Source organism: Cavenderia fasciculata (genome assembly GCF_000203815.1).
Source record: "Cavenderia fasciculata unplaced genomic scaffold Scf_Dfasci-G-b-143d02.r1-5, whole genome shotgun sequence".
NCBI lineage: Eukaryota > Evosea > Eumycetozoa > Acytosteliales > Cavenderiaceae > Cavenderia > Cavenderia fasciculata.
In genome coordinates, this window is record NW_004457713.1 from 462191 (window position 1) to 487485 (window position 25295).

Below are 25295 nucleotides of genomic sequence, written 5' to 3' on the forward strand. Positions count from 1 at the left end.
TATCATCATGATCATCATTGATATTATTATTTCATTCATTATGACTAGTCTATTACTATCTTTATCTAATTTATTACTTTTACAAATCATAACATCAATTGAAGATAATGTAGATATAATATGTTTATTGTTAACTTGTAAAAAGTTGTATCTTTTTAATAATAGTAGTAGTTTTAGAAGATCGATTCAGTTTAAAGGAATAGGTGAACCAATCAACAATGGACAAATATCAAAAGAGTTTATAGCAACAGTCACTCGATTCAACCTCAAATCATTTAAAGATATATTGGTGAATAGTATATCGAATCAATTTGTTGTATTGCCTGACGTTTATATAATTCAAAATCACTCTACAAATGCGATCAAAGTCCCCACCAATACAACAACAACAACAACAAACATAGATGACACTTGCAACATCAAAACTGCTTTGGTGACTAGTTTTAACAATACATTGATAGAGTCTATCTTCAAGATACCATCAATAGAGACATTATTCATTGACGACATTCCGAAAGTGGTAGATCTTACATCTATCTCACTCTTGCCAAATCTCCAACGACTATCAGTTTGTGCAAACAAGTTGATTATTGGTCCTCATTCATCACTCAAGTCTCTTCAACTATATATGCATACACACACTACAAGTGAAATGGATCTATCTAAATTTGTATCACTGACCGAGCTGACCTGTCTCTATGCACCAAATTTCGGACCGGGTCTCCTGCCAAGTAGTCTAACATCACTTACTATTGGACCAATAGATATACCTCCACGAAATGCATTCCTTTCATTGACATCACTAGTATACCTCACGATCAACATTGACAACGAAAAAGAATTGGAAGATCAACCACCAAGCATCGATCTCGAGAGTTTGCACAAACTCAAGTCATTCGAGTTGAATGATCCTGCAGAGACCTATTGTATCGAGATTAGTATACCTCCATCACTCAAAATTCTCAAACTCTGGTCTGAAAGTGTACTAATCCCACCTCGATATACACTACCATTGTTGGAGAAATTGTACGTCAAACAACGGTTATTGATTGATGGTAAAGTCACTCTTTTGTCATGTCCAATGATAAAGAAACTATACCTAGACAACTGCATTGAAGAGATTCCAGCCCATATCATGATCCCATCAACTGTCAAAAAGCTTTCAATCGATAAATTCATCAAAGAAGATATTCTTGGACAATTTTTATTCCCACCATCACTTACTCATCTATCTTTATTAGGAAGATATGAGCCTATCCAATCACTACCTAAATCACTCATCAAACTCAAACAGAAAATCAACGAATCAGCACTTTCTCAGCATTTGAAAATACTTGATTGGAATCTTGTTAATTTCACATCCAACAATGATAACAACTATCCACCACATCTTACAACACTAAATCTATTTAATATTCAAGGTGACTTTACAATCCAAATACCACCCATCACCAAAAACCTATCAATATCATTGGATCCTATCCAGTCTCCAAATACTCATCCAATCTATTCAATCACCTCAAGGATAAACAAACCCAGCGATCAATCACAACAACAATGGTTTCCAACCAATACCACTCATCTAACTTGCGATTTAAAGGGCCCTAGAAAAAACTCAATTTTATTTAGATTGGATGAAATAATCAATCACACCAATGTTAGATATTTAACTATAGATTATTATGCTACTTTAAAATTTTCAATTCAAAGATTGGATCCAGAAAATAACAATGTAATGGTATTGGAAAGACAGTCACTTACAGGTGGAATAATCAAGAAAAATCAATCAAATCATCCAGTATATTTATATTGTGATAACAGCTCTTCCTCTCCCTTTGAATTTAGTTGGAGACTATTTGCTGAAACTAACACAAAATAAATTGAATTATTACTATAACTCTTTTATAACATTTATTTATTTTTGTACTTTATAGTAGACAAGCGCCTTTATCCTTTTAATAAAATCCTCAATATTTCTAGTGCTTCGAGATGAGGTGGATAGTTGTTGAAAGATGGGTATTCAATTGGCTGTTCTGGGACATTCCAAACCAGTTTTTTCAAATGTAGTGGAAGTGAGACAGGTGCTGGAGAAATGTTGACAGTTTGTTTCAGTTTGATGAGTGATTGATGCTGGCAATACAAGTTGTCCAAGTAGACCTTTATATATGCAAGAGATTCTAAGCTTTTCGACGGTCGACGGAATGATGATATCGGCTGGCATGGCTTTGTTTCAATCAAAAATAAAGAGTTTCTTTATCGACGGGCATAAAGACAAACTGACTTTACCATGAATCAATAAACATTGCCTCACATAAAACTTGTCCAACAATGGCATTGTACAATTCGATGATATTGTAATGTATGGGGACATGAGGACAAGTATTTTGATTAAAGTTGGTACCATAAGTTCGATGTCGCAGTTCCGATAGCCTCCATCCAAACCTAACTCTTTGAGGTTCTGCAAACGAGAGAGATCGATGCATGGTTGATGAACATCTACCTCTTTGCCAGTCATCTCGATATTTAGGTTTTCAAGAGAAGTTAATGAATGGAATGTATCTCTTGGAGGTACTCCAATCATTCTTAAAGTGAGAGATGTCAGACTGATTGGAAAGAGACCCGGTCCCACATTTGAAACACAAGTGTCAAATGTCAACTCTTCCAGCGATTGGTGAGTGCCAAGTCACTGAGAGAGTATTTGACAGATCTATATAGTTTTAGAGAGTTTAGTGATGTATTTTGGCCACCAATTTTAAACCAACGAGAGCAAACTTCAAGTCGTTGAAGATTTGGTAACCGTGAGATGGAGGATAGATCTACCACAGTTTCCCTTTGTTGGTTATTGATGAATAGTGTCTCGATTGATGGTATCTTGTATAGTGAATCTATTGATAATGGTTCGAAATCATTCATTAACGCTGTTGTTATAATGGTTCTACTTTTATCGACTATCTTCTTTGGACCAGCGGTTATACGATCTTGTATCCATGTGGGATAGTCATCGGGACGATAACATTTAGGTATCATAACTTGATGACCTGATACACTATTCTCTAATATATATTTAAATGATAATAATTTGAATTGATTAACTGTTGCTATAAACTGATGATATCTCTCGTTTAACTGTATCTATAGGTTCAATTCCTTTAAATTTATCGATCTTCATAAACCACTACTATTTTGACTGTATAACTTTTTACAAGTTAACAACAAACATATTATATCTACGTTATCTTCAATATCTGTTATTATATGTAATAGTAATAAATTAGATAGAGATAATAGAGTAGTCATAATTATTTATCGTATATGAACAAAAAAAACAAATATTAGTACTAAAAAATAATCATTTTGTTACAAAGTTAAATTTAATATTTATTTAATTAACATATTCATTTAATTAACAAATGACTCGTCTATTATCATTATCTAATTTGTTATTAATACAAATTATAACAGAGATTGAAGATAATGTAGATTTAGTATGTTTGTTGTTAACTTGTAAAAAGTTGTATAATAGTAGTTTTACTTTTAGAAGATCGATTCACTTTAAAGGTATAGGAGAACCTATCAATGAAAAAGGAGAGATATCATCACAGTTTACAGCAACAGTCAGTCGATTCAACATCAACTCTTTTAAAGATATATTAGAGAATAGTATATCGAATCAGTATGTTGTACTACCTGACCTTTATCATCCCGATGCTATACTTCGCCACACTTCAACAAACAGACACAACGCTGGTACCATTACAACGGTTTTGGTGAATGATTATGAACAAAAGTTTATAGATTCACTCGACAAAAGACCATCGATCGAGACATTATACATTGACCATCGATATTCTAGTACAATAGATCTAGGCGTCATCTCACAACTACCCAATCTCCAAAGACTATCAGTTCGTGTACAAGAGTTTAATCTTGGTACTCATACATCACTAAAGTCACTAAAACTATATTTCACTTCTAAACATCATCTCGTTGACCTGGAACTCAATCGATTCGTATCGCTTACAGAACTGACTTGTCATTTTGTATCAAAGATCGCACCAGGTCTATTACCAATCACTTTGACATCTCTTACTCTACTATCAGTAGAAGATATACCACCACAAGATACATTCAATACATTAGTATCACTAGTCTATTTAAAATTAGAACTAATAGGCAGACATGTTACCTCGAGAGGTATAGATCTATCTACTCTACTGAATCTCAAGACATTTCTATTGGATTATACAGTAAATGATACATTCGATACAGTAGACTATAACATCGAGATTAGAGTACCTCCATCTCTCAAGATACTTCATCTCGTGTCCTATTACACTCGTATCCCGTCACAATATAAAATGCCACTGTTGGAAGAATTGAATGTCAAACAACACTTATTGATTGATGGTAAAGTCAGTTTGTCATCATGTCTATCGATAAAGAAACTTAGTATTGGCGATTGCAATGATATTATTGCAAACAAATTCATACCATCAACTATCCAAGAACTTACAATCTACAAAGAAACTAAAAAAGATATACTTGGACAAATTGAATTCCCACCAACTCTTCTTCATCTCACAGTATTGGGAAGATACTCTGAATCTATCCACCCTTTACCTCAATCACTCATCAATCTAAAACAGAGTGTCAACCAATCAACAATACCTCAACATTTAAAAACACTCGATTTGAAAACCAAGCTTACCAATCTAGTTTTCAAATCCTCCTATCCACCTCATCTTGAAACACTAAACCTATATTATATTGATGGAAATTTTGCAATCAATATACCACCAATCACAAAATATCTAACTTTATCATTGAACCCTACCCCAAACTCGGGGTCACCTAAAATTCCAATTTATTCAATAAGCTCAAGGTTAAATAAACCTATTGATAAATCACAAACACAATGGTTACCAATTCATACTACTCATCTAGCATGCTTTCTAAATGATCCAAAGTATCACATCCACATATCATTTAGATTAGATGAAATAATCAATTACACCAATGTTAGATATTTATCATTCATTATTGGCATTTCTACCTCAAATACAACATTAAAATTTTCAATTCAAAGATTAGACCCAGACAACAATAATGTATTGGTATTGGAAAGACAGTCACTGACAGGTGGAATAATCACTCAAAGAAAATCAATCAACAATCAACCAATACCAATTTATTTATATTTTGATACATGCTCTTACATTCCATATGACTTTAAATGGAAATTTTTTGTTGTTGATAATAAAGACAAATCGAAAATGGATTGTTAAATTAAAGTCTTAAGAATGGTTTTTAAATTTATTGATTGTTTCCAGTTTAAGTAAATATCCAAGTAAAATCAAATGGGGAGGAAGGGCTATAGAAATATAAATAAATAGGAGAATATTTTTTGTCATTGTATGTTTGTCTCTGTTGATTCACATACAATTCCTCCAACAATGGTGGTATGTGATGGTATTTGTATGTGATCATAAATGAGATGAAGAATCTTGAGTGAAGGAGGTAGACTAATCTCGATCGAGTAGTCCACTGAATAGTCGTAGAATTCTTGATACTTGAATGTCTCGAGGTTGGGTAGGCCGTCAAGATCAATGAATTGTAGTTTGGATAATTCATCATCTTCCAATTCCATCTCGAGAGGATACATGTCGATCTTTAATTCAACCAATGACTTTAATGTACTGAATGTGTCACGTTGAGGTACATTGATTAGTCTAATAGTGAGTGATGTCAAACTGATCGGAAAGACACCAGTCCCTAGATTCATCACCGAATATTTACGAAAGACAAGCTGTGTCAGAGATACAAACTTGGTGAGCTTCAAGTCCCTTATTTCGTAATGAGCATCTGTAAAGAGTTCAAGAGACTTGAGTGTTGTATGTTGACCAAGTTTGAATGGGTCTTCACAACGAACTGACAGTCGTTGGAGATTGGGTAATCTTGAGATTGGGCCAAGATCTATCTTTGATTTGTCTTGGTTGATGTATAGCGTCTCGATTGATTGTATATCGTATATATCATTAAATCCATAATCCAACGCTGTTGTAATGTTACCATTACTTTTATCTCCTCTATTCCCTGCAGTGATGTGATCTTTTATCCATTCTGGGTAGATAATTTTCTTGGTCTTGTCTTTGTCGGGTAGTATGATATGTTGATCTGCCACACTATTCAATAATATATCTCTGAAAGATAATAAGTTGAATCTTTTGACTATTGCTTGAAACAGTTCTGATATCACTGTATGATCTTTATCTATAATTTCTAATCCTTTAAATCTAATCAATCTCTTTAAACTACTATTTTGATACAACTTTTTACAATTAACAATATACATATGATATCTACATTATCATCAATCTCTGTTATAATTTGTAATAGTAATAAATTAGATAATGATAAAATAGACATCTTTGTGAAAGTAATGAAAATATTGGTCTTCAAAAAAAAATAGCATCAGATGATGATCATACTTCAAAAAAAAAAAAGAAAAGTATTCATTTTTAATCTATACATATAATATGTTTGACAAGTTATCTAATCTATTAATAATACAAATCATAACAGAGATTGAAGATAATGTAGATTTAGTATGTTTGCTGTTAACTTGTAAACATTTTTATCATAATAGTAGTTTAAAAAGATTAATTAGATTTAAAGTAGATGTAAGAGTTTTTGATAAAGGAATCGTATCAGACAAGTTTACAACAATAGTCAATCGATTCAATCTAAACTCTTTTAAAGATATATTAGATAATAGTATATCAAATCAACATATCATAGTACCACCCAATAAGAACTACCCAAAATGGTTAAAAGATCGCATCTCTGCAAACAACACAGCTGATACAAGTTGCGTTACAACTGTTTTTCTCAACTATGATGAATCAAATTCATCTAAACAATTAGATTCGCTATACAAGATACCATCAATAGAGACATTGTTCATACACGACCTAGGTGAAAACTCGGTTGTAGATCTTACATCTATATCTAGTTTACCGAATCTCCAACGACTAACAGTTTGTGCAGGTGAGTTGAATCTAAGTCCTCACACATCACTCAGGTATCTAGAGTTGGATATGGACAACTCATTCACCTCAAGTGACTTGGGGTTTAGCAAATTGGTTTCGCTGACAGAGCTAAAGCTTGGCAATTATTGTGTCAGCCCACTGGATATATTTCCAAGCAGTCTCACAAAACTCACTCTTAGTCTGAGCAATATACCTCCACAAAATGCATTCATTTCATTAAAGTCACTCGTCTACCTAAAGATGGACCTTTTGGAAGAAGATAATGATCAAGAAGAACATGTGATGGATAGTTTATGTTTGGATCTATCGTCTCTACTCAACTTAGAGACATTCAAGTTTAGAGAAGATGGTTTTGACGAATTCACAGACTATGATGATGATATTATTAATATCATACTACCTCCTTCACTCAAGATTATGTCAATCTTTTCCAAACGTACTCAAATCCCCTCCGGAAACAAATACATCATGCCAGTGTTGGAGAAATTGTATGTAGTTCAAAGTCTATTGATTGATGAAAAGATCAGTCTGTCTTTAACACCATCTCTAAAGAAACTTGTCATTTATCAATGTGACGAACCCATTCCATCGAATCTCATCCCATCCAACCTAGAAAAGCTTACAGTCTATAGATATCCAGGACACAAAGATACACTCGGGCTGGTTGTATTCCCACCATCACTCACTCATCTATCCATCAAGGGAGATTACCTTGAACCGTCTGTTCGACTACCCCAATCACTCATCAAACTAAATATAACAACCGATTATCTTACCGTCACACTTCCACAACATTTAAAAAAACTTGTTTGGACAATAGGTTCGAGATCCAAAAAAATATATCCAAATCTAGAGCTTTCATCATCCAACAACTATCCTCTCCATCTTGAAACACTCAATTTCTATAATATCGTTGGTCATTTTACAATCAAAGTACCACCAGTCACCAAATATCTATCAATACCTTTGTATTCGTCAACTAAAATCTATTCAATCAGTTCAAGGATAACGGTGACTAAACCCATTGACCAACAGTCACAACAACAACAACTATGGCTACCTCATAACACAACTCATCTCACTTGTTACTCTAAAAATCGACCAAATATGGTATTTAGATTGGATGAAGTAATAAATCATACCAATGTTGGATATTTAACTATCATTGTTGAAACAAAAACTTTTCAATTTACAATTCAAAGATTGGACTCTGATAATAGAAATGTATTGGTTTTGGAAAAACAAACACTTCAAGGTGGAATTATTACCCAAAGAAAAACACTCAACAATCAACAACAACAACACCAACACTACGATCCTATATATATATATTTGGATACCTATTTTGAAATACAACCAAATAAAAATATTACTATTAGTGGTGGTACATGCGATTTATTGGAAGTTTAAAAGAATGAAATAAAAAGTTCACCTACTATTCTTCTCTTTTATTAATCTATTATAAACATAAAACTAAAAATGTCTTTTTTTTTATTTTTTAGTCGCAGAAAAACAAAAAACCAAAACAAATTCACAAAGCCACTTTTCAATCATTCTTATTAAATACATACAAATAATTATTAGACAGATAATGTGGGTGTAATACATTAGATAAAAGTTAAAATCTAGTTTAGATATGTCAAGTATTTTAAGGTTATCAAATCTATTACTATTACATATTATAACTTCTATTGATAATGTAGATATCATATGTTTATTGTTAACTTGCAAGCAATTATATTATAATATTAGTATTAGAAGATTGATTACATTTAAAGGAATAGAAACGATAGATACTAAAAGTGGATTCATATCAGATAGATTTGCAGCAACATTCAATCAATTCCATCTCAACTCTTTCAAAGATATTTTAGAGGATAGAATCCAAAGTATCAAGGATCAACAGATCTTTTTACCTGACCAAGACAAAGACCTGGTGGACGAATACGACGAACCAAGCAACATTACAACAGCATTTGTAATCTATGGCAAACTAGAATCGATAGATGAACTATACCAGATACCATCAATAGATACACTATGCATCAACGGTCAACAACCAAAAGACATGATGGATCTTTCCTCTATCTCGTTATTGCCCAACCTTGAAAGACTTTATATTCATACAAATAGATTCGAAATAGACCAACATCCATCACTCAAGTATATGAGAATATATCGCAATACTGGTTACTATCAAGCCACTACTATACACTCTCTCGATAAATTGGTATCACTTGTAGATCTTTCGTTCAAGCAGTTTTGGGTGTCTCAAATCGGACCATGTCTCTTCCCAATCAGTCTTGTATTTCTTACTCTTAGATTGACTGATATACCTCAACAAGATACCTTCCTTTCATTAAATTCATTGGTTAAACTCAAGATTTACTATGAAATAAATAATGAAGAAGAGGTATACTACAAACAACATCCATGCATCGATCTATCGAGTTTGCTCAACCTCAAGACATTCAAGTCTGTAGACATGAATGATGAAGACACTGAACAATGCATCATCGAGATTAGAGTTCCTCCTTTAATCAAGATACTTGTCCTCCAATCAGAGGACTTGAGAGTCCCATCTCAATATCCCATGCCATTGTTGGAGAAATTATATGTAAATCAGAGTTTATTGATGAATGGAAGATTCAGTATATTGTCGTCACCATTGATAAAGAAACTATCTCTTTTTCGTTGCTCCAATCCTCTCTTGTCCAATCACATCCCATCGTCTGTTGAAAAACTTACAATATCCAGCCCTCATATCATTGATGAACCGACAAGCTCAGATATACTTGGACAAATTGTATTTCCACCATCACTCACCCATCTATCTATTTTGGGAAACCACTATGAACCCATTCAATTCCCTCAATCACTCGTCAAACTAAAACATATTCGCCACCGATGGTCCAACCTTGATGATCAGGCATCCACCGAATCTATCACCCCTTTTCTTCCTCGTCATTTGAAAAAACTTGTTTGGGGTTCATATTTAGACACTGTTACCAATCTAGTGTTTCCATCCTCTGACAGATATCCACCTCATGAAACACTCAACCTCAATGATATAAATGGTGACTTTACAATAGATATACCACCAATAACTAAATATCTATCGATAAGATTAAAGAAAACCACAAAACTGACACCAGATGGCATCCCAATCTATTCAATTGCTTCCAAGATATCCAAAACCATCATCACCACTGACCAACAACGATCACAACAACAATGGCTACCACACAATACAACTCATCTAACATTGGTCCCAAAACGTAAAATTAACTGGAAGAGGGCATTTAAATTAGATGAAATAATCAATCACACCAATGTTAGATATTTATCTTTCATTATTGATAGGTTTGTTGATAAAAAGTTAGAGTTTTCAATTCAAAGATTGGATCCTGATAATAAATATTTATTGGTATTGGAAAGACATATACTTCTAGGTGGAATAATCACTCAAAGAAAATCAATCCAAAATCAAGAGCAATATGATCCTATTTACTTATATTTAGATTTCAACTATACCTCATCTCCTTTTAAATTTAATTGGAGATTTGGTCAATAATAAATAAATAAATAAATAAATAAATAAATAAATAAATAAATAAATAAATAAATAAATAAATTGATTGTTTATAAAAAAAAAAAAAAAAAAACAAATGATACAAAATATGACGAAGATCTCTTTAACGACCCAAAGCGGGGTAGTGTAAAAATGAATAGAGATAATAATAGTAATAATGATGGTAAAGATAAAGATAGTGTAGATAGATTTAAAGATATAATCGAGGTATGATTAAATCATAATTGTAAATATAAAATAGATTGTAGAAGAGTTGAATGATTCTAACTCTTTTTTTTACTATTATAATTATTAAGAAAAAGATTAGACAATGTATAAATAATAATAATAACAAAAAAGAATGTATAGATATATTAACAAAAGAGATTATTGATATGAGCGATTCAATGTTTGATTGTGTTCAAATCAAAGATCAAGAGATACTATCATGTTTGGAATTAATCAGTATCATTGACACCAAGTTTGGTGGTAGTAGTCATAGTAATAACTCTGATGACGATGCTAGAAGTTCTTATCAAATAATAGTATTACAATGGTCATTGGTAGTAGCTGTATTGAATCAATATAAAGTGATTAAAAATGATGATCTTCAAAACAAAGTGACCGATAGAATAACAGCAATGTATGATCAGTTGATCAAGTATCTATCATTTAGAGAAACTTATCTATTTGGTGTCATCTTGGAAGAATCAAAATTATCAAATCATCAAATCATAAATGATCATTTAATGATTCATTTAAATCAAAGGGTAAATATTTAACAAACAAAGAAAAGACAAATATTATAAATATTAATATTTTAATTTTATTTTAGGCAAAACTATTACCAAAGATGGTTGAAGATTTAAAAGATGAAAAGAAACAATTCTTTGCAGCCATGGCAATTAGATCGTTGGTCTATACAAGTGATGATTGGGAATGTCAAGATATATTTAAAGAAAGTATTCTAAAACAATTAATGAAAATTATAAATGATAAATTTAAATTTATTCGTAATGAAAAAGAAAAAGATAAAGAAAAAGAAAATATTATCATCTTGTATCTGTATGTATTTTAAAATTATAATATAATATAAATATTATTTATTTAATTTAATTTATTAATTAATTAATATATTAATATTTATTTTTATTTTTAGAATGAATCAGTTAGATTAGTAACCAATTTAACATTAATTAGTCAAGGAATGGAATTGATTGGAAATAATGATTCACTTTTAAAATTTATTTGTGATTTGCTAAAACAAGGAAATCCAAATTACAAGGTGATGATGTCATGTTCATTGTATACATTGGCAAATATAATTATTACAAAGGAAGAGTGGAGAGATCGATTAATAGACCGTTACGGACTGTTGACTATTATTATGGATTTGACCAAGAATCCATCGGTCTATGCACAGTCGTCCGAGGAACTGTCCAATGTGATTGCGTCGTTGCCTTGTATTGCTCCATTACCGTGGGCGACAATGGAAATGATTATTCCATTTGTCAAACAATACTATATGCATGATGCAATCCACGGTCGAAACGTTGCACAGTTTCTCGATGCATTCACGATGCACCCGGAATTTGTAGTGTCTGTGATTAAACGCTATGGGCTAGACCAGTATATATTGGATAGTCTCGATCGAGACATTGACCTCTACAACTCGGATTGGTTCTTTATGCTTGATTATACGTTGCGTACATTAAATGCCATCATGAACAAGGATGCTGACAGTCCTTCCCTCACCCGAATCTTCACATACGAGCAACTACATCTCCGTCTGCTACGATTACTCCAAATTCAAGAAAACTATCGTATCACTGACCATGTCATCATTATCATGTCTAATCTAATCAGACTTACTCCAGTCCCCTACCTCATCAAAAGTCGACTCGTTCAAGAGATGACTAGTCTGGTCTATCGATTCAACCTAGACCTAAACGGCATAAAGGTATCAGATTACCACGGTCAATCGGGAATGGCACTGATTGAAAGAAAGGTACAGATTGACGATGTCTTGGCGAGAAGTATACTCCCTCTCTTTTACGATATTATCGATCGTGCCTCTGACGAGGAACAAGAATTCCATCAACTCATCCAACAGGGCATGTTACTAATGTTTCATCGAATCTATCCGTGTCTTAATACAACCCATGTCATTGCAACGTATATCGATTGCTTTGACTTGCTTTTTAATCGTATGAACCAACCAGCCAACCAAATCTTGTTACAAGCTCATCTTTTTCAACTTGGTTTTGATTCTTTTGAAAGAAAACCATCCGATGAAAATAATGATATTCAAGTTATCAAGGATTTCCTCGTTTTCTTTACTCCAGATGATTATTTAAATTCTCATTGTTTATTTCAAGAATCTTTATTTTAAAAAAAAATTAATAAAAAGATTAAATAATATTAAATTGTTGAGTGAATAATAATAATCATTTAATAAAACAAAGAAATGTTGTAGTGTTTTTTAATTATAATTATTATCATTGTTGTCATTATAATTATAATTATTGTTTTGTTGAGGTTGTTGTTGTCTTTGTTGACGTGGCATTTGAGATGATGAATTTCTAATGTTATCCTTTACCTGATTTCCAAAGTTGGAGATTGAAGATCCAAAAGAGTTGTTTGATGTTTGTTGTTGTGATTGGTCACGAGGTTGTTGTTGTTGGTTGGATTGATTAGAATATGATTTGTACATATTTGACATCTTGTCTGTCAATGATTGGTCAACATCGTTGTTTGATGATTGTTGTTCATTGTCATCATAATCATTATTATTATTTGAGTTACGATCGTTGTTGTTGTTGTTACGAGTGTTTGACATTGCATTACTAACAAATGAAGATGCCTTTTTACCAAATGATCCGCCCATTGATTGTGATTGGTATCCTCCTGCTCTTCTTTGATTCTCCTCACCTTGATCTTGTCTTTCTTCATCACCTTGATTTTCTCTATCCTCTTCTTGATTATCTCTTTGTTGATGAGATTGTTGTTGAGTTTCAGTTTGTTGAGTGATTGATTTAAATAAATCGGTCATTTTACTAACAATAGATGGTTTGTCTTTACCAGAGAGTACGAGCTCTTGACCAGGCTGACGGTTTCCAACGACTTTATCAACCATACTACTATTCATCATCGATGAAAGGAAAGAAGTTGGTCCCGATGATGAAGAAGATCCACCGGTGACAGAGGAAGTGTTATTGGATCCAAATCCCTTGGCTACAAAAGCAGAAACAAATTTGAATAATGCTTCCTTGTTTGGGAATCTGAATTCAAAAGGTACATCTTGTTCACCACCAGTTGTTGTATTTGATTGAGTATGGCTTTGTTGTTGTTGTTGTTGTTGTTGAGGTTGTTGTTGTTGTTGTTGTGGTTGAGCAGGAGCTGGAGCTGGATTTGAATTTTGTGAGGCCTCTGTTTAAATAGAAATAATTAATTAATTATTTGATGAAATTAATTTAAAGTTTATATATCATGTACATACCCAAAAATGAAGTTGCTAAACGTTTACCAAAGTTCATGTTTTAGATTATTATTATTTGTTATTATTAAGTTTCTAAAAAGGGTATGTTTAATACTTAAATGTTGTTTAAAAGAAAGAAAGGATTTGTTTTAATTAATATGATTTATTCAATGGGTATGAAACTGATATATATTTATATCTTACTCTTTTCATTATTATTATTATAGTAGTTATTATAAGCTTGTTTGAAAGGGATGATGATGATGTCATAATGGTGGAGTTGAACTTGAATGCAAGTTGTTGGTGTTCTAGTAACATTGTTATTCTCCTCCTCGCATTAGTAGATGTTAGATTAGATATTAGATTAGATATTAGATTAAAAATAAATCTAATACTACTACTTGTGTGCTGTACTGTGCTTTGTGAGTGACAACATAGCATAGCTATGCTCAACTACTTGTTATGCAATGTTGTACATCCTGCATTCATGTAGCTAACCGAGTTTCTACTTGTCGAGCAACGAGATTTGTTGTTGTGTTATTGCTGCTGCTGCTGTTGCTGCTGCTGCTGTTGCTGCTGCTGCTGTTGCTGCTGTTTTAAACCATGTTATTGTACTGAGACTTGGATCTGATCTACTTTATCTGTTTGTTAAAACAGTCGTGTTGAAGAAAGAATAAATATATTGTTTGTGCGTGGTCGACAAAAGTAAAGTGGATTTTATTAGTGAAAATTGATACAATCTTCAACCTTTTTGTATATTTATACAAATAATAAATAATTATTCCGACTTGTTATTTCAGTTAAACCAAACTAACTTTGTCTCGCACGGAATCAGATGATTATTTACTTTGACGATCTCATGGGCGATGGTTTCAGAGGAACCTTTTTTATTATAGGTATTAATACCTATCAGGTCGACTATACATTTGTTATATTAGATCTAATATAGCCAAACCGACGAAACCTTGGCCTTTACCATACACAATTTTCATCGTTATCATCATCTCCATCACCAGCCACCTTTATATCTGATAATTCAATTGTAATAGTAATGTGAATACTGTTTTCAAACTGTATTGACTTGTTGTAATGATCATTGTAGATAGCGCAAGTGGTAGAGAGATAGAGTGTATCAAGGTGATAAGGCAACAATAAGACAGAGTAAATGTGAGGGGAGAGATATGAGATAATATACGTATGTAGTAAGTAGATCATCGAATATGAGTGTTTAGTCTCATATTTATAGACAACACGTAACGGAGTGACTACGTCATGTTGTGGTAGTTAGTTCCCCTGGTACTAACTACTCTGTTTATTTAAGAATGATTTAAGGTTGGATATCATACATTGATACCTTCCTATGTATTTAGGTTACTTGAATGGATAGTACTCTGGGAATCTTCTATCTATGATCGTTACTTGATATGGCATAGACTACAGATTCTACAATCATTAAACTCCACCAGCAAGTAATTATGATTATTATTGTTTGTTCGATACTGTTTTACCATAGTATCGTGTTGATTAGAGAAGGATATGGAGGAAGGGGCGAGATATTTTTTGTTTTTTATTCTTGGTTGGTGATCTTTGATAAACCTTATTTATAATGATAATGATATAAATAATTGAACAATGGGGCACACTAGGGTAATTAGTTGTGGCTTTTTGTGACTTTTTTTTTTATAAGTATCACTTTTTTTCTGGAAGAGCACTACTCAGTGATGACGATGTTTTATTAATTAAATCTTTCGATACCAGCAAGAGGTAAGAATAACTCAAGTAGTGTCGATCTTAATTGGTTTTACTCATGTCTGACAGATGCTTCTGGGTGGCTTGCATTTGTCGGCTTTTGGTTACCAAAATTTTGCCTTTAAAAGGCCAAGGCCCCAAAAAACTTTCAACCAAGGCATCTTGGGTGAGTGGTCTAAGCCGATTGACTAGAAATCAATTCTCTTCGGAGGCGCAGGTTCGAACCCTGCAGATGTCGAAAAACCTTTTTGTTTTTTTAAAGTCGTCCCAGAAAAAGGTTTTTTTGTCATTTCCATGTTCTCCACAGTTCGGTGCAACATTTATAACAAAGATTCATTAATTTACATTGATCATTCCCAAAGGAAAAATTATAAACAAAAAAAAGATGGTACAATGTTATTTTTTTACAGTCTGAATAAAAAACAATGTTCTTTTTTGCACTCAGTTTCCAATTTAGCAATCCTTTCAATATTATATAGCTGTAAGAAGATTATTGGAATGAAAATTAAATTAAAAAAAAGGAAAAAAATGAACATCATTTTAAATTATAGTTAATTTAAAAAAGAATCAAGAAATTAATTGAAAGTAGATAGATGATTGATTGATACTTTTTTTTAGATATAATTTAGATAGAGATTTTTGTTGAAAAAGGATTGTTAAAATGTTGATAGACTTGAAAAAATAAATATTTTTAATTTTTTTTTAATATGAGGGTCATTAAACACACAAATGTCATAAAAGTGAACTCTTTTTTTAATCATTAGTAGTAATAATAGTAAATGTATTAGATTTAGATTAGATTTATGAGAGATAGATAGATAGATGGATTATTCATTATTTAAATTAGTTATATTTCAAAATGTTGTGATTAGAAACAACATCTTTGAGTGGACATCTGTGATACCCGAGATGTTGGGATTAGAGAGTATCAAGGAAAAAGATATCACATCACTCTATCAATGCGTACAGTTTGGTAGAACCGATCTCTTTATCAAGTATCTAACATCACCTCCTGCGACTATACTCCACACATCGTCGTACAACTATGCAAACAAGGGTTGTGATGTCACCTGCTTGTTTGGTGAACCAAACAATATCAATGATCATCAAATCTATCAATCATCATTATTAGAAGATATTATAACAACCGATTATAAAGAATTTATTGTAAATATAGAAAGAAAGATAGAAAAAGATAGATAAAACTAATCATTTATTTATTTTACTTTTAGTCACAAACACCAATAGGATATTTAATTGATGAAAAACCAATATTATATAATGTATTAAGATTGGCAACAAAAACAAACAATGTAAAGGTTGTTGAATGTATTTTACAAGAATATAAAAGATTAAAAAGTCGTTATCAAGTACTTGAAAAAAAAGAAGATCATTTTGGAGAATTAAAGAATCATCTAACAAAACGATTGATAAACAATTGGATTTATAAAACGATTGATCCAATTAGCGCAGAGATGATTAAAATGATAATGAAGGAGATTGGGTTGGATAAAAATATAGACTTGACAACAACACTACATTTCTATCAAAGTGCTCTAAACTCTGGTGATTTAGAGTTGATGGTTCAAATATATCCACACAAAAAAATTGCAGACAATTTCTATCGTCCCCACATCCCATTGACCGATCAAGTATTTATTAATAGTTTTAGTAAATCAGAGGATTATTTAGACCCAATACTATTACAACATTGTAAAGATAGAATGGGTCCACAAATGACAAATTTAGAAAGTTTAGAAACAATCTTTAGAAATTTTAAACGTTTTGGAAAGGACAAATCAAAGGGTGGAATTGAATTTTTGGTCGACCTATGTGGTATCATTCAAAATCTAAGACCAAATGTATATAATGAAGTTCAACAATACATGTATAAATATTGGACCATTTTGGCTCGATTTGCAAATCATTCGGTATTGACGGGTATCAAACATACCAAAGATGATGGATTTTATGGTATTGTGGCGGCCACTGCCAATAATACAGATTATCTTAGATATTGTATTGAAAATGGTCAAACTGATCCATCTATTTTTGACAAGGCCATCAGGGAAGGATCAATAGAATCGGCAGAATATTTATTGCAAGCATTGTCAATCAATTATTGTACATCGATTCATTCGTCACTAGTATCGGTCGAATTGATTGAAAAAATCTACCAACATCCATCAATTCAATCAAATGTATTTAGAGTATTATTAAAAGATGTAGTAAATGTAAAATCACAACAAAAGAAAATAGAAATTTTACAATATTTAATGCAATTATTAGTAAATCAAAGAAAAGAATTAAAATTACAAAAAGATCAATTAAAACAACAACAAAAAGGAGGAAAATCAAATAATAATAATCAAAATAATAGTAACAAACCAATTAAAAGAATAATGATAGATTTTGAAATTGGAATTGTAGAATCAATTATTCAAAATGATAGGGAATCTTTTGAATTGTTGATGGAATATTTTAAAATTTTAAATCCAACAATTACACCAACCATCAAAGAATTACCATTTAAACCATTTCTACTACAAACCGATTATCAATTTCAACAATTGGTTTGTAATCAATTTCAATCAAATATGAAACTTGATATTACAGATTTTGAATTTCAAGGTTATAAACAAGACGTTAGTCTTTGTGATCAAATTAAAGAATCTATGGAATTATTTTCAAGTTTTGGTCTATTAAATGGTTTAAATCAAAAAGATGAACCTCTAGATAAGAAACTTTTACTAGTTCAACTATTTATATTGGGTGGTAATGATCCTCAAATGTGGAATCATATAGAGGTATTTGAATCATTACAATCATTTTGGTTTATCATTTTATCGTTGGCAATCGAATACAAGAGAACAGATTTATTTGTTCAATTCTGTCAAAAGGCAAAGACAATCAATCCAAGGTTTATTTGGGTGGCACCAGTCTTTAGACACAATAATATAAAATATGTACAATCACTTGTCGAAAAATTCAAGGAAAAGGATGAATTTGTAGATTCTGATGTTGAAAATGCATTGTTTACCATTGGAGCACACAATATTATCAATCCAACATCAATAGCCATCACTGAACATATTCTAGATCATTATCCAAATCCAAATATCAGCAAACTATATTATCTTGGAATGTCAATTGGTAATTTGATAAAAAACAAATATTTTCAATTGGTTTTAAAAATTTACAACACCTTGCATTTGGAATCGAGTTTTATTTCAAATCATATTACAAATCAATCTGGTGAACATTTATTAATGGTAAATTATTTATTATTTTTAAATCAAAAATTAAATGGTAAAAATAATTGTAATAATAATAATAATGTATATATTGAATTTTTTCATACACTTTTTAAAAATATGACAGCTCATCCTTTTTTACCAATAGAATATGGTAATCATCGTAAAATGATTATTTCTATATTTAAATTATCTGGTTTTATTTTACCCTCAAATTAATAAAAATATTTATTTTACTTTTTTTTAAAGAGAAGATTTTCTTTCTGATTTTCTATCTTTTAATGGAATGTATGGTCTTGAATCTGGACCAGTATAAATGGCAGATGGACGGATTAGTTTGTTGTTGGCACGTTGTTCGATAATATGGGCGGCCCAACCAGTGGTACGAGAAATGACAAACACTGGAGTAAAAAAGAGTGTTGGGATACCAACTTGATTGTAGGCAGAGGCACTGTAAAAGTCAAGGTTGGGGAACATCTTTTTCTCTCTAAATACAACTTGTTCTACACGTTCGCTCACTGCAAACAAGTTGGGATCACCTCCCTCTTCTTGACTTAATTTCTTTGACCATTCTTTAATAATTGGGTTTCTTGGATCACCATTACGATATACTCTATGTCCAAATCCCATTATTAATTCTTTATTTGATAACATTTTCATAATCTAAAAAAAGTAAATTAAATAAATAGTTAATAATTAATTTTTCTTTTTCTTTTTTCTTTTCTCTTTTCTCTTTTCATTTCTTACACCAGTTTCAGCATCTTGAGGATTATTAAATTGTTCTAATAATTTCATAGCAGCTTCATTTGCACCACCGTGAAGTGGACCTCTAAGAGTACCGATGGCAGAACAAATACCAGAGTAGAAATCGGTCAATGTAGAGGTTGTGACACGAGCACAGAAAGAACTGGCAGCCAAGTCATGCTCCGCGTACAAAATCAAAGAAACATCGACCACTTTAACGTGAAGGGCTGGTGGTTCTTGTCCGTCAAGTCTCAATAGTTTGAGAAAGTTTCTAGCTGTCGAGTCATCTTGATGTGTGGTGGTTTGAATTCTCTTGCCCGATGTAGTCCAATGATACCAATACAACAACATTGATCCAAATAATGCTATCAATCTATTAGCAATTTGATATTGATCATTTGTTTTACTTTCTGGTTCTAATGTCTAAAAAAAAGAAATAGAAAATAGAAATGATTAGATAGAGAAAATAATATAATATATCTTTTTTATACTTCTTCTTACACCTAATAAAGAACAACCAGTACGAAGTACATCCATTGGATGAGCAGATGAAGGAATACGTTCTAATACATCACACAATGCACCCGGGAGTTGACGAAGTGATGATAGAGTACGAATGTAGGCAACCAATTCTTGTTCGGTTGGTAAACGACCATAGATCATTAGATAGGCAACCTCTTCAAAGGTAGACTGTGCAGCCAACTCTTTAATATCATATCCTCTGTAGTTTAATCCTACTCCCTTGACTCCAACCGTACAAATAGCAGACTCTGCTACAAATACTCCTGCTAATCCTTTACTATATTGTTCTGTTGACATTGTTGTTGTTACTAATAAAACAAACTAAATATGAATTGAAATGAATGAATGAAACAATGTGATGTGTTTAAACCACCTCTATAAAAAAAATGATCATCATAATCACTGTTGAACACGAAGATAAAATTTTAAAATAAATTTAAATAAATATCTTTGGGACGGTGATCTTTGAAAGAGGATGATTTTTATTAATTTAACTAAAACGATTGAGAATGTCATAGATATGACCACCAAACAATAAACTTTGACCAGTCTTTGTAAGAATGATTAACTGGGTATTATGAGGGATTGACAATTTAAATCTATTCTTTTCATTTGGATTTGGGTTAAATTGATAACCAACCATTAATCATTATAAATGATTGGGTTTCCATCGTTTAATGAATCAGAAATATTCATTGCTATAACAACTAATACCATAGTATCAATTGATAAATTAGTATTATTATTATTATTATTATTATTATTGCTGTGTGCGAAAAGTTGATTGATAGCTTTTTGTATTTTTGTGTCATAGCCTAGACCCCAGGATCTATTCACAAAAGTAAATGCAATACCTATAAATAATATTAATATTAATAACTTTAAAAGTAAAAACAAAAGTAAACTCTTTGGGTGTACTTACCAGTATGATTATCTACTTTAAAATATAAATCTGAACTATTTGAATCTGAGCCTGTTGTATATAATGCATTTGCTTCCAAACCTTTTCAAAGAGTGAGCCATCACAAATAGGATGATCCCAATCACCAAACCATTGATGATTTTCAACAATAAACTTGTTATTATCACATTTATGACCATTGAATTGAAAGGTTGGAAAACATCCATCTGCCATACTTGAACACCCAAGTAAGATATTCTTGTATCCTATAAAAAAGAAATAAATAATTAATTAATTAATTAAATGATATCTAAAATAACATTACATACCTTTAGAAAAATAAATTTGGTACTTGATCACCATCATAGAGTGCAGTTAATTTATCACGTAAACAATCACGTAAAGCATCTTTCAATCGGATACCAGTTTGAGGAAATATCTGTTGTTCTTTGAGTAACTGTCCTTTTGTTTGGTATTTATATTTACATACACATTCGTAACGACCATAATATATCAAAGAAACATGATATGTTTCAATGAGATCTACAAGTTTGTATTTCTTGGTACGCCCCTTTTCAGATGGAATACACCAATACTCTGGATCGATCTCCCTATCTGATGCAAGATTCAATGGAACCTGATAAATGATGAGGGAGGTAAGTAAAATAATCATAATAAATTATAATTAATATATATATGTTTTAGTTTTGTTTGTTTTGTACATACTCTGAGAATAGAGATTCTAAAAAGTTCAAGATACATATCTTTCATATTATCATCTTGAAATGAATCAAAAGGAGTTAATTCTACACATTGATATTCTTTAATCATAAAATTTCTAAAACCTTTTAAACTAATCTCCTTTGATGATGATCGTGTATACTCTAAAGCATAATTTACTAATACAGGAATTCCTGCTGTCCACTATAAAGGATAAAGATAAAGTTAGTTTTAGAAATTAAATTATTAAAATATTATTATTATTTTTGTATATTTACATCTTTTAAAAGTTGACAAGAATGTTTATCTAAAGTTTGACCATTTAAACGTTGTGACAATTGTTGAATATGATCACATTGAGGATCGAGTATGATCCATCTGATGACTAGGTGATCAGGTGTACCAGCTCCTGGTCTCATCGTTTGTATCTCGTCTTTGAGAGTAGAGTGTTGGTGTTTTACACGATACATAGACTGGAACACCACATTTGACAAGAGGAATAAAGAGTTGGTGCCACAGTCTATACACAACCTTTGTGAAATCATCTCGATTGTCAATGTACTGTAGCACATGTTCGATTTCATCAAAGTGTATAAATTATTGATAAAGGTTATCTTTATGTTTTTTGAAAAGAGAGTCTACGTGATAGCTGTCATGAATATCGGCATAAGAGATACCAATCGATTGAAAGAATGCTATCTTGATGAATGTGACCCATTGATCAATTGACAGATTCTCTTTGGTATCGATACACCTGAAATCAAAGTAAAAGTGCTTTAGATTGATGGATATTGAAATAATCTACGTGATCGTGGAAATCAGTATTTGCAAGTTGTTCTTTAACTTGATTTGCTAAATCCTCTCTCTCTTGAAGTGTCTTTAAAAAGTATCTACCAAACATTGTCTTGCCAGACCCAGACATTTGACAAGTCGTGACAACAGGAATAGCATGACTCTCCATCACATGAAATGACATGTCTAACATCTGTGCATATCTTTGCCAACTTTACAATCTCTTTATCACATCCAATAAATGGTTGTCTTTTCTCTTTATCATCATTGATTGGTGGTAGTAGTTGTTGTTTTTGTTGTTGTTGAAACTGATAATCTATATAATTTTATATTTAACTTAAAAAAGTCAAAACTACAAAAAAAAGAAGACTTGACTTTTATTATAAATTTAAAGTAAACTAAACTAAAAAAAGAATATAATTTTGTTTACTGGTGACCATGATTATCATTATTAAAATGACGGCTAGAAACAGGTTTTTTTGTATTTATGGCAGTTTTTGGAACTACCTTTGCTGTAGAGACAACACTAGTCGAGGACATAACCTTAGCTGTGGGCAATTTGGTCTTTTCTTCTCCGACAACAGGACTATCTGGAATGCTTCTCGACTCTTTCTTCTTTCCATCATCAATGTCCATTTTGGTCCAATTTTTTAAATTACTTTTAGGAACAAAGGTTGATGAGTCCTTGGATAATCCAGAATTACTTGTTTTTGTTGTTGATGTAGTTGTTTGCTCTGGAATCGATGAATGATTCTTTGTCATAGATACAGATGGTCCAGTATTATTTCTATTGTTAATATTGTTATTAATATTTGTTGTATTATTATTATTATTTTGATTATTTTGAGAAGATAATAGATTTTGCAGTTTTGAGGGACCTAATTTTTGATTCGATGTTACTTCATTTTGAGAGTCTGCCAAGAAAACCAAAGCTTTTGTTACTTGTGTTTTGTCTTTGACAGTAACAATTTGAGGAATAACACAAAGATCAACAAACCCTCTCTCCAATGGTTCTAGGCCTGGGAATGTGGTATGACTGTTTTTGTTGAATGTTTCACAAGGTTTTGGTTCACATCCAAACTCTATTGAAGGTTGTGTCAACAATATTCTCCAAGCTAAATTACAACAACCATCAATAAGTGTATTCACATCATTGTTTTGTGATCCATCACTAAAAATTAAAAATAAAATAAGAGTATATATAAATATTAATTCAATAAATAAAGGTCGATAAAATATCTATCTTTAACATTACTATCTACTACATACATTGATAGTATTTGATGAATAAAACAAAATTCTTTATAAGCTTTTTGATATGGTACTATGGTTTTCGGATCCATTCCACCGATAATTTCAAAATAGCTGTTTTCCATGGTTTGTTTTCCTTGGGTTGTCATGTTTTGAGTGATGGGAGAGAGTGGATCGTGAATGACTTTATTGCAGAGTTCCAAACAACCTTTAAAGATTTGTTGGACCATGAAAGCGACAGTTCTGTCATTGATGGACATTGGTACGACATTCATAAAGGGAGCAATGTATTGGTCGATAAAAATCAGATAACTTTCTGCAAATTTGTCCAACATTGGACGTTTGGTTGACAATATCGAAGCTTGATTATTGTTTTGACGGAACTCTATAGCCATTTGTTCATTGGCTGTAGCACGACTTGACTGAATACTCGATTGCAAGTCTTCAATCATACGAGATTTTTCTTCGATTGTTTGACCGTATTGAGTTGCTAGATTCTTGTGTGAGATCATTGATGCATAGAGTTGATTGAATTGTTCAATGTATTGCATATTGGTTTTTTTGATTTGATTGTTTTCTTGTTCGAGGTACTGGACTTTTTCATTGAGTTGGATGATTTCATTCTTGCAGTTTTTGAGCATTTCGATTGTTGTCTTTAACCTTTTAATATCAGAGTCCTTTTCGTTGATCTTTTTGTTGAGATCTGATGCCAAATCTTGGTGTTGCTTTTGAAGAACACTACAACTTTGACAAGGAATGACCTCGACATATTGATCATCTTCTACAGAAGGAGAAGAAGGAGGTGGAGGTGGAGGTGGAGGTGGAGGAGTAGGTAGACGGGTTTGTGAACCATAACTAGAAAGACTATTTTGGCCTTGGGTATGAGGAGGAGGGGATTCAAATTCCTTTTTCTTTGGAGTTGAAAACTTGGAGGATATCAGCTCTAATAATGAACTCATCTCTATCTCTTATCTCTCTCTATATTTGACAATAAATAAATAGAGGATGGTAGACACACAACAAACATTAAATTTTTTCACCCAGCTCTCCATAGGGATGATGATGGTGAACAACATAAAATAAATAAATAATATTTTCCAAGTGAGGGTTAGGGTGTGAGGGGGAAGGGTTAATGGTTTGTGCAATAGAAGAGCGAAGTGGAATGAACACTCACTGAATCATAATAATAATAATTGTATAATTATTTTTATCTTGAACTCGCATCCAATCTTCATTTATTATAATATCATTATTTTTATATTTA

At 31.7% G+C, this 25295-nt stretch overlaps 13 protein-coding genes and 1 non-coding gene across 14 annotated transcripts; 7 read left to right on the forward strand and 7 right to left on the reverse strand.

Moving 5' to 3' along the window:
• Window positions 1-40: 40 nt before the first annotated feature.
• On the forward strand, window positions 41-1879 carry DFA_02397 (uncharacterized protein; the record flags this gene model as incomplete). The annotated part of the gene is made up of 1 exon (XM_004366726.1): window positions 41-1879. The coding sequence occupies one exon, from the start codon at window positions 41-43 to the stop codon at window positions 1877-1879; it is 1839 nt and encodes a 612-aa protein (XP_004366783.1).
• Window positions 1880-2020: 141 nt separating this feature from the next.
• Window positions 2021-2581, reverse strand: DFA_02398 (uncharacterized protein; the record flags this gene model as incomplete). The annotated part of the gene is made up of 2 exons (XM_004366727.1): window positions 2021-2157; window positions 2287-2581. 2 exons carry the CDS (start codon window positions 2579-2581, stop codon window positions 2021-2023), a joined length of 432 nt encoding a protein of 143 aa, XP_004366784.1.
• Window positions 2582-2652: 71 nt separating this feature from the next.
• Window positions 2653-3297, reverse strand: DFA_02399 (uncharacterized protein; the record flags this gene model as incomplete). Its single annotated transcript, XM_004366728.1, has 2 exons — window positions 2653-3053; window positions 3174-3297. 2 exons carry the CDS (start codon window positions 3295-3297, stop codon window positions 2653-2655), a joined length of 525 nt encoding a protein of 174 aa, XP_004366785.1.
• A 113-nt stretch (window positions 3298-3410) lies between these two features.
• On the forward strand, window positions 3411-5285 carry DFA_02400 (uncharacterized protein; the record flags this gene model as incomplete). The annotated part of the gene is made up of 1 exon (XM_004366729.1): window positions 3411-5285. One exon carries the CDS (start codon window positions 3411-3413, stop codon window positions 5283-5285), a length of 1875 nt encoding a protein of 624 aa, XP_004366786.1.
• A 122-nt stretch (window positions 5286-5407) lies between these two features.
• Window positions 5408-6352, reverse strand: DFA_02401 (uncharacterized protein; the record flags this gene model as incomplete). The annotated part of the gene is made up of 2 exons (XM_004366730.1): window positions 5408-5729; window positions 5826-6352. The coding sequence occupies 2 exons, from the start codon at window positions 6350-6352 to the stop codon at window positions 5408-5410; spliced, it is 849 nt and encodes a 282-aa protein (XP_004366787.1).
• A 184-nt stretch (window positions 6353-6536) lies between these two features.
• Window positions 6537-8626, forward strand: DFA_02402 (uncharacterized protein; the record flags this gene model as incomplete). The annotated part of the gene is made up of 3 exons (XM_004366731.1): window positions 6537-7081; window positions 7208-8453; window positions 8552-8626. 3 exons carry the CDS (start codon window positions 6537-6539, stop codon window positions 8624-8626), a joined length of 1866 nt encoding a protein of 621 aa, XP_004366788.1.
• Window positions 8627-8685: 59 nt separating this feature from the next.
• On the forward strand, window positions 8686-10623 carry DFA_02403 (uncharacterized protein; the record flags this gene model as incomplete). The annotated part of the gene is made up of 1 exon (XM_004366732.1): window positions 8686-10623. The coding sequence occupies one exon, from the start codon at window positions 8686-8688 to the stop codon at window positions 10621-10623; it is 1938 nt and encodes a 645-aa protein (XP_004366789.1).
• A 150-nt stretch (window positions 10624-10773) lies between these two features.
• Window positions 10774-13012, forward strand: DFA_02404 (uncharacterized protein; the record flags this gene model as incomplete). Its single annotated transcript, XM_004366733.1, has 4 exons — window positions 10774-10848; window positions 10938-11390; window positions 11456-11689; window positions 11780-13012. 4 exons carry the CDS (start codon window positions 10774-10776, stop codon window positions 13010-13012), a joined length of 1995 nt encoding a protein of 664 aa, XP_004366790.1.
• A 90-nt stretch (window positions 13013-13102) lies between these two features.
• On the reverse strand, window positions 13103-14156 carry DFA_02405 (uncharacterized protein; the record flags this gene model as incomplete). Its single annotated transcript, XM_004366734.1, has 2 exons — window positions 13103-14049; window positions 14120-14156. 2 exons carry the CDS (start codon window positions 14154-14156, stop codon window positions 13103-13105), a joined length of 984 nt encoding a protein of 327 aa, XP_004366791.1.
• Window positions 14157-14256: 100 nt separating this feature from the next.
• DFA_02406 (uncharacterized protein) lies at window positions 14257-19273 on the forward strand (the record flags this gene model as incomplete). The annotated part of the gene is made up of 8 exons (XM_004366735.1): window positions 14257-14272; window positions 14326-14444; window positions 15431-15567; window positions 15806-15862; window positions 16413-16432; window positions 16695-17014; window positions 17080-19185; window positions 19250-19273. The coding sequence occupies 8 exons, from the start codon at window positions 14257-14259 to the stop codon at window positions 19271-19273; spliced, it is 2799 nt and encodes a 932-aa protein (XP_004366792.1).
• Window positions 16004-16085, forward strand: DFA_02407. The gene has a single exon. It is a non-coding gene; the product is annotated as a tRNA-Ser (tRNA).
• A 71-nt stretch (window positions 19274-19344) lies between the features above and the next one.
• On the reverse strand, window positions 19345-20883 carry DFA_02408 (citrate synthase; the record flags this gene model as incomplete). The annotated part of the gene is made up of 5 exons (XM_004366736.1): window positions 19345-19764; window positions 19849-20268; window positions 20347-20675; window positions 20720-20742; window positions 20771-20883. The coding sequence occupies 5 exons, from the start codon at window positions 20881-20883 to the stop codon at window positions 19345-19347; spliced, it is 1305 nt and encodes a 434-aa protein (XP_004366793.1).
• Window positions 20884-21009: 126 nt separating this feature from the next.
• DFA_02409 (uncharacterized protein) lies at window positions 21010-22560 on the reverse strand (the record flags this gene model as incomplete). The annotated part of the gene is made up of 5 exons (XM_004366737.1): window positions 21010-21246; window positions 21371-21534; window positions 21629-21905; window positions 21995-22192; window positions 22267-22560. The coding sequence occupies 5 exons, from the start codon at window positions 22558-22560 to the stop codon at window positions 21010-21012; spliced, it is 1170 nt and encodes a 389-aa protein (XP_004366794.1).
• Window positions 22561-22748: 188 nt separating this feature from the next.
• DFA_02410 (uncharacterized protein) lies at window positions 22749-24990 on the reverse strand (the record flags this gene model as incomplete). The annotated part of the gene is made up of 5 exons (XM_004366738.1): window positions 22749-22865; window positions 22888-23096; window positions 23137-23183; window positions 23211-23951; window positions 24050-24990. The coding sequence occupies 5 exons, from the start codon at window positions 24988-24990 to the stop codon at window positions 22749-22751; spliced, it is 2055 nt and encodes a 684-aa protein (XP_004366795.1).
• Window positions 24991-25295: the final 305 nt, after the last annotated feature.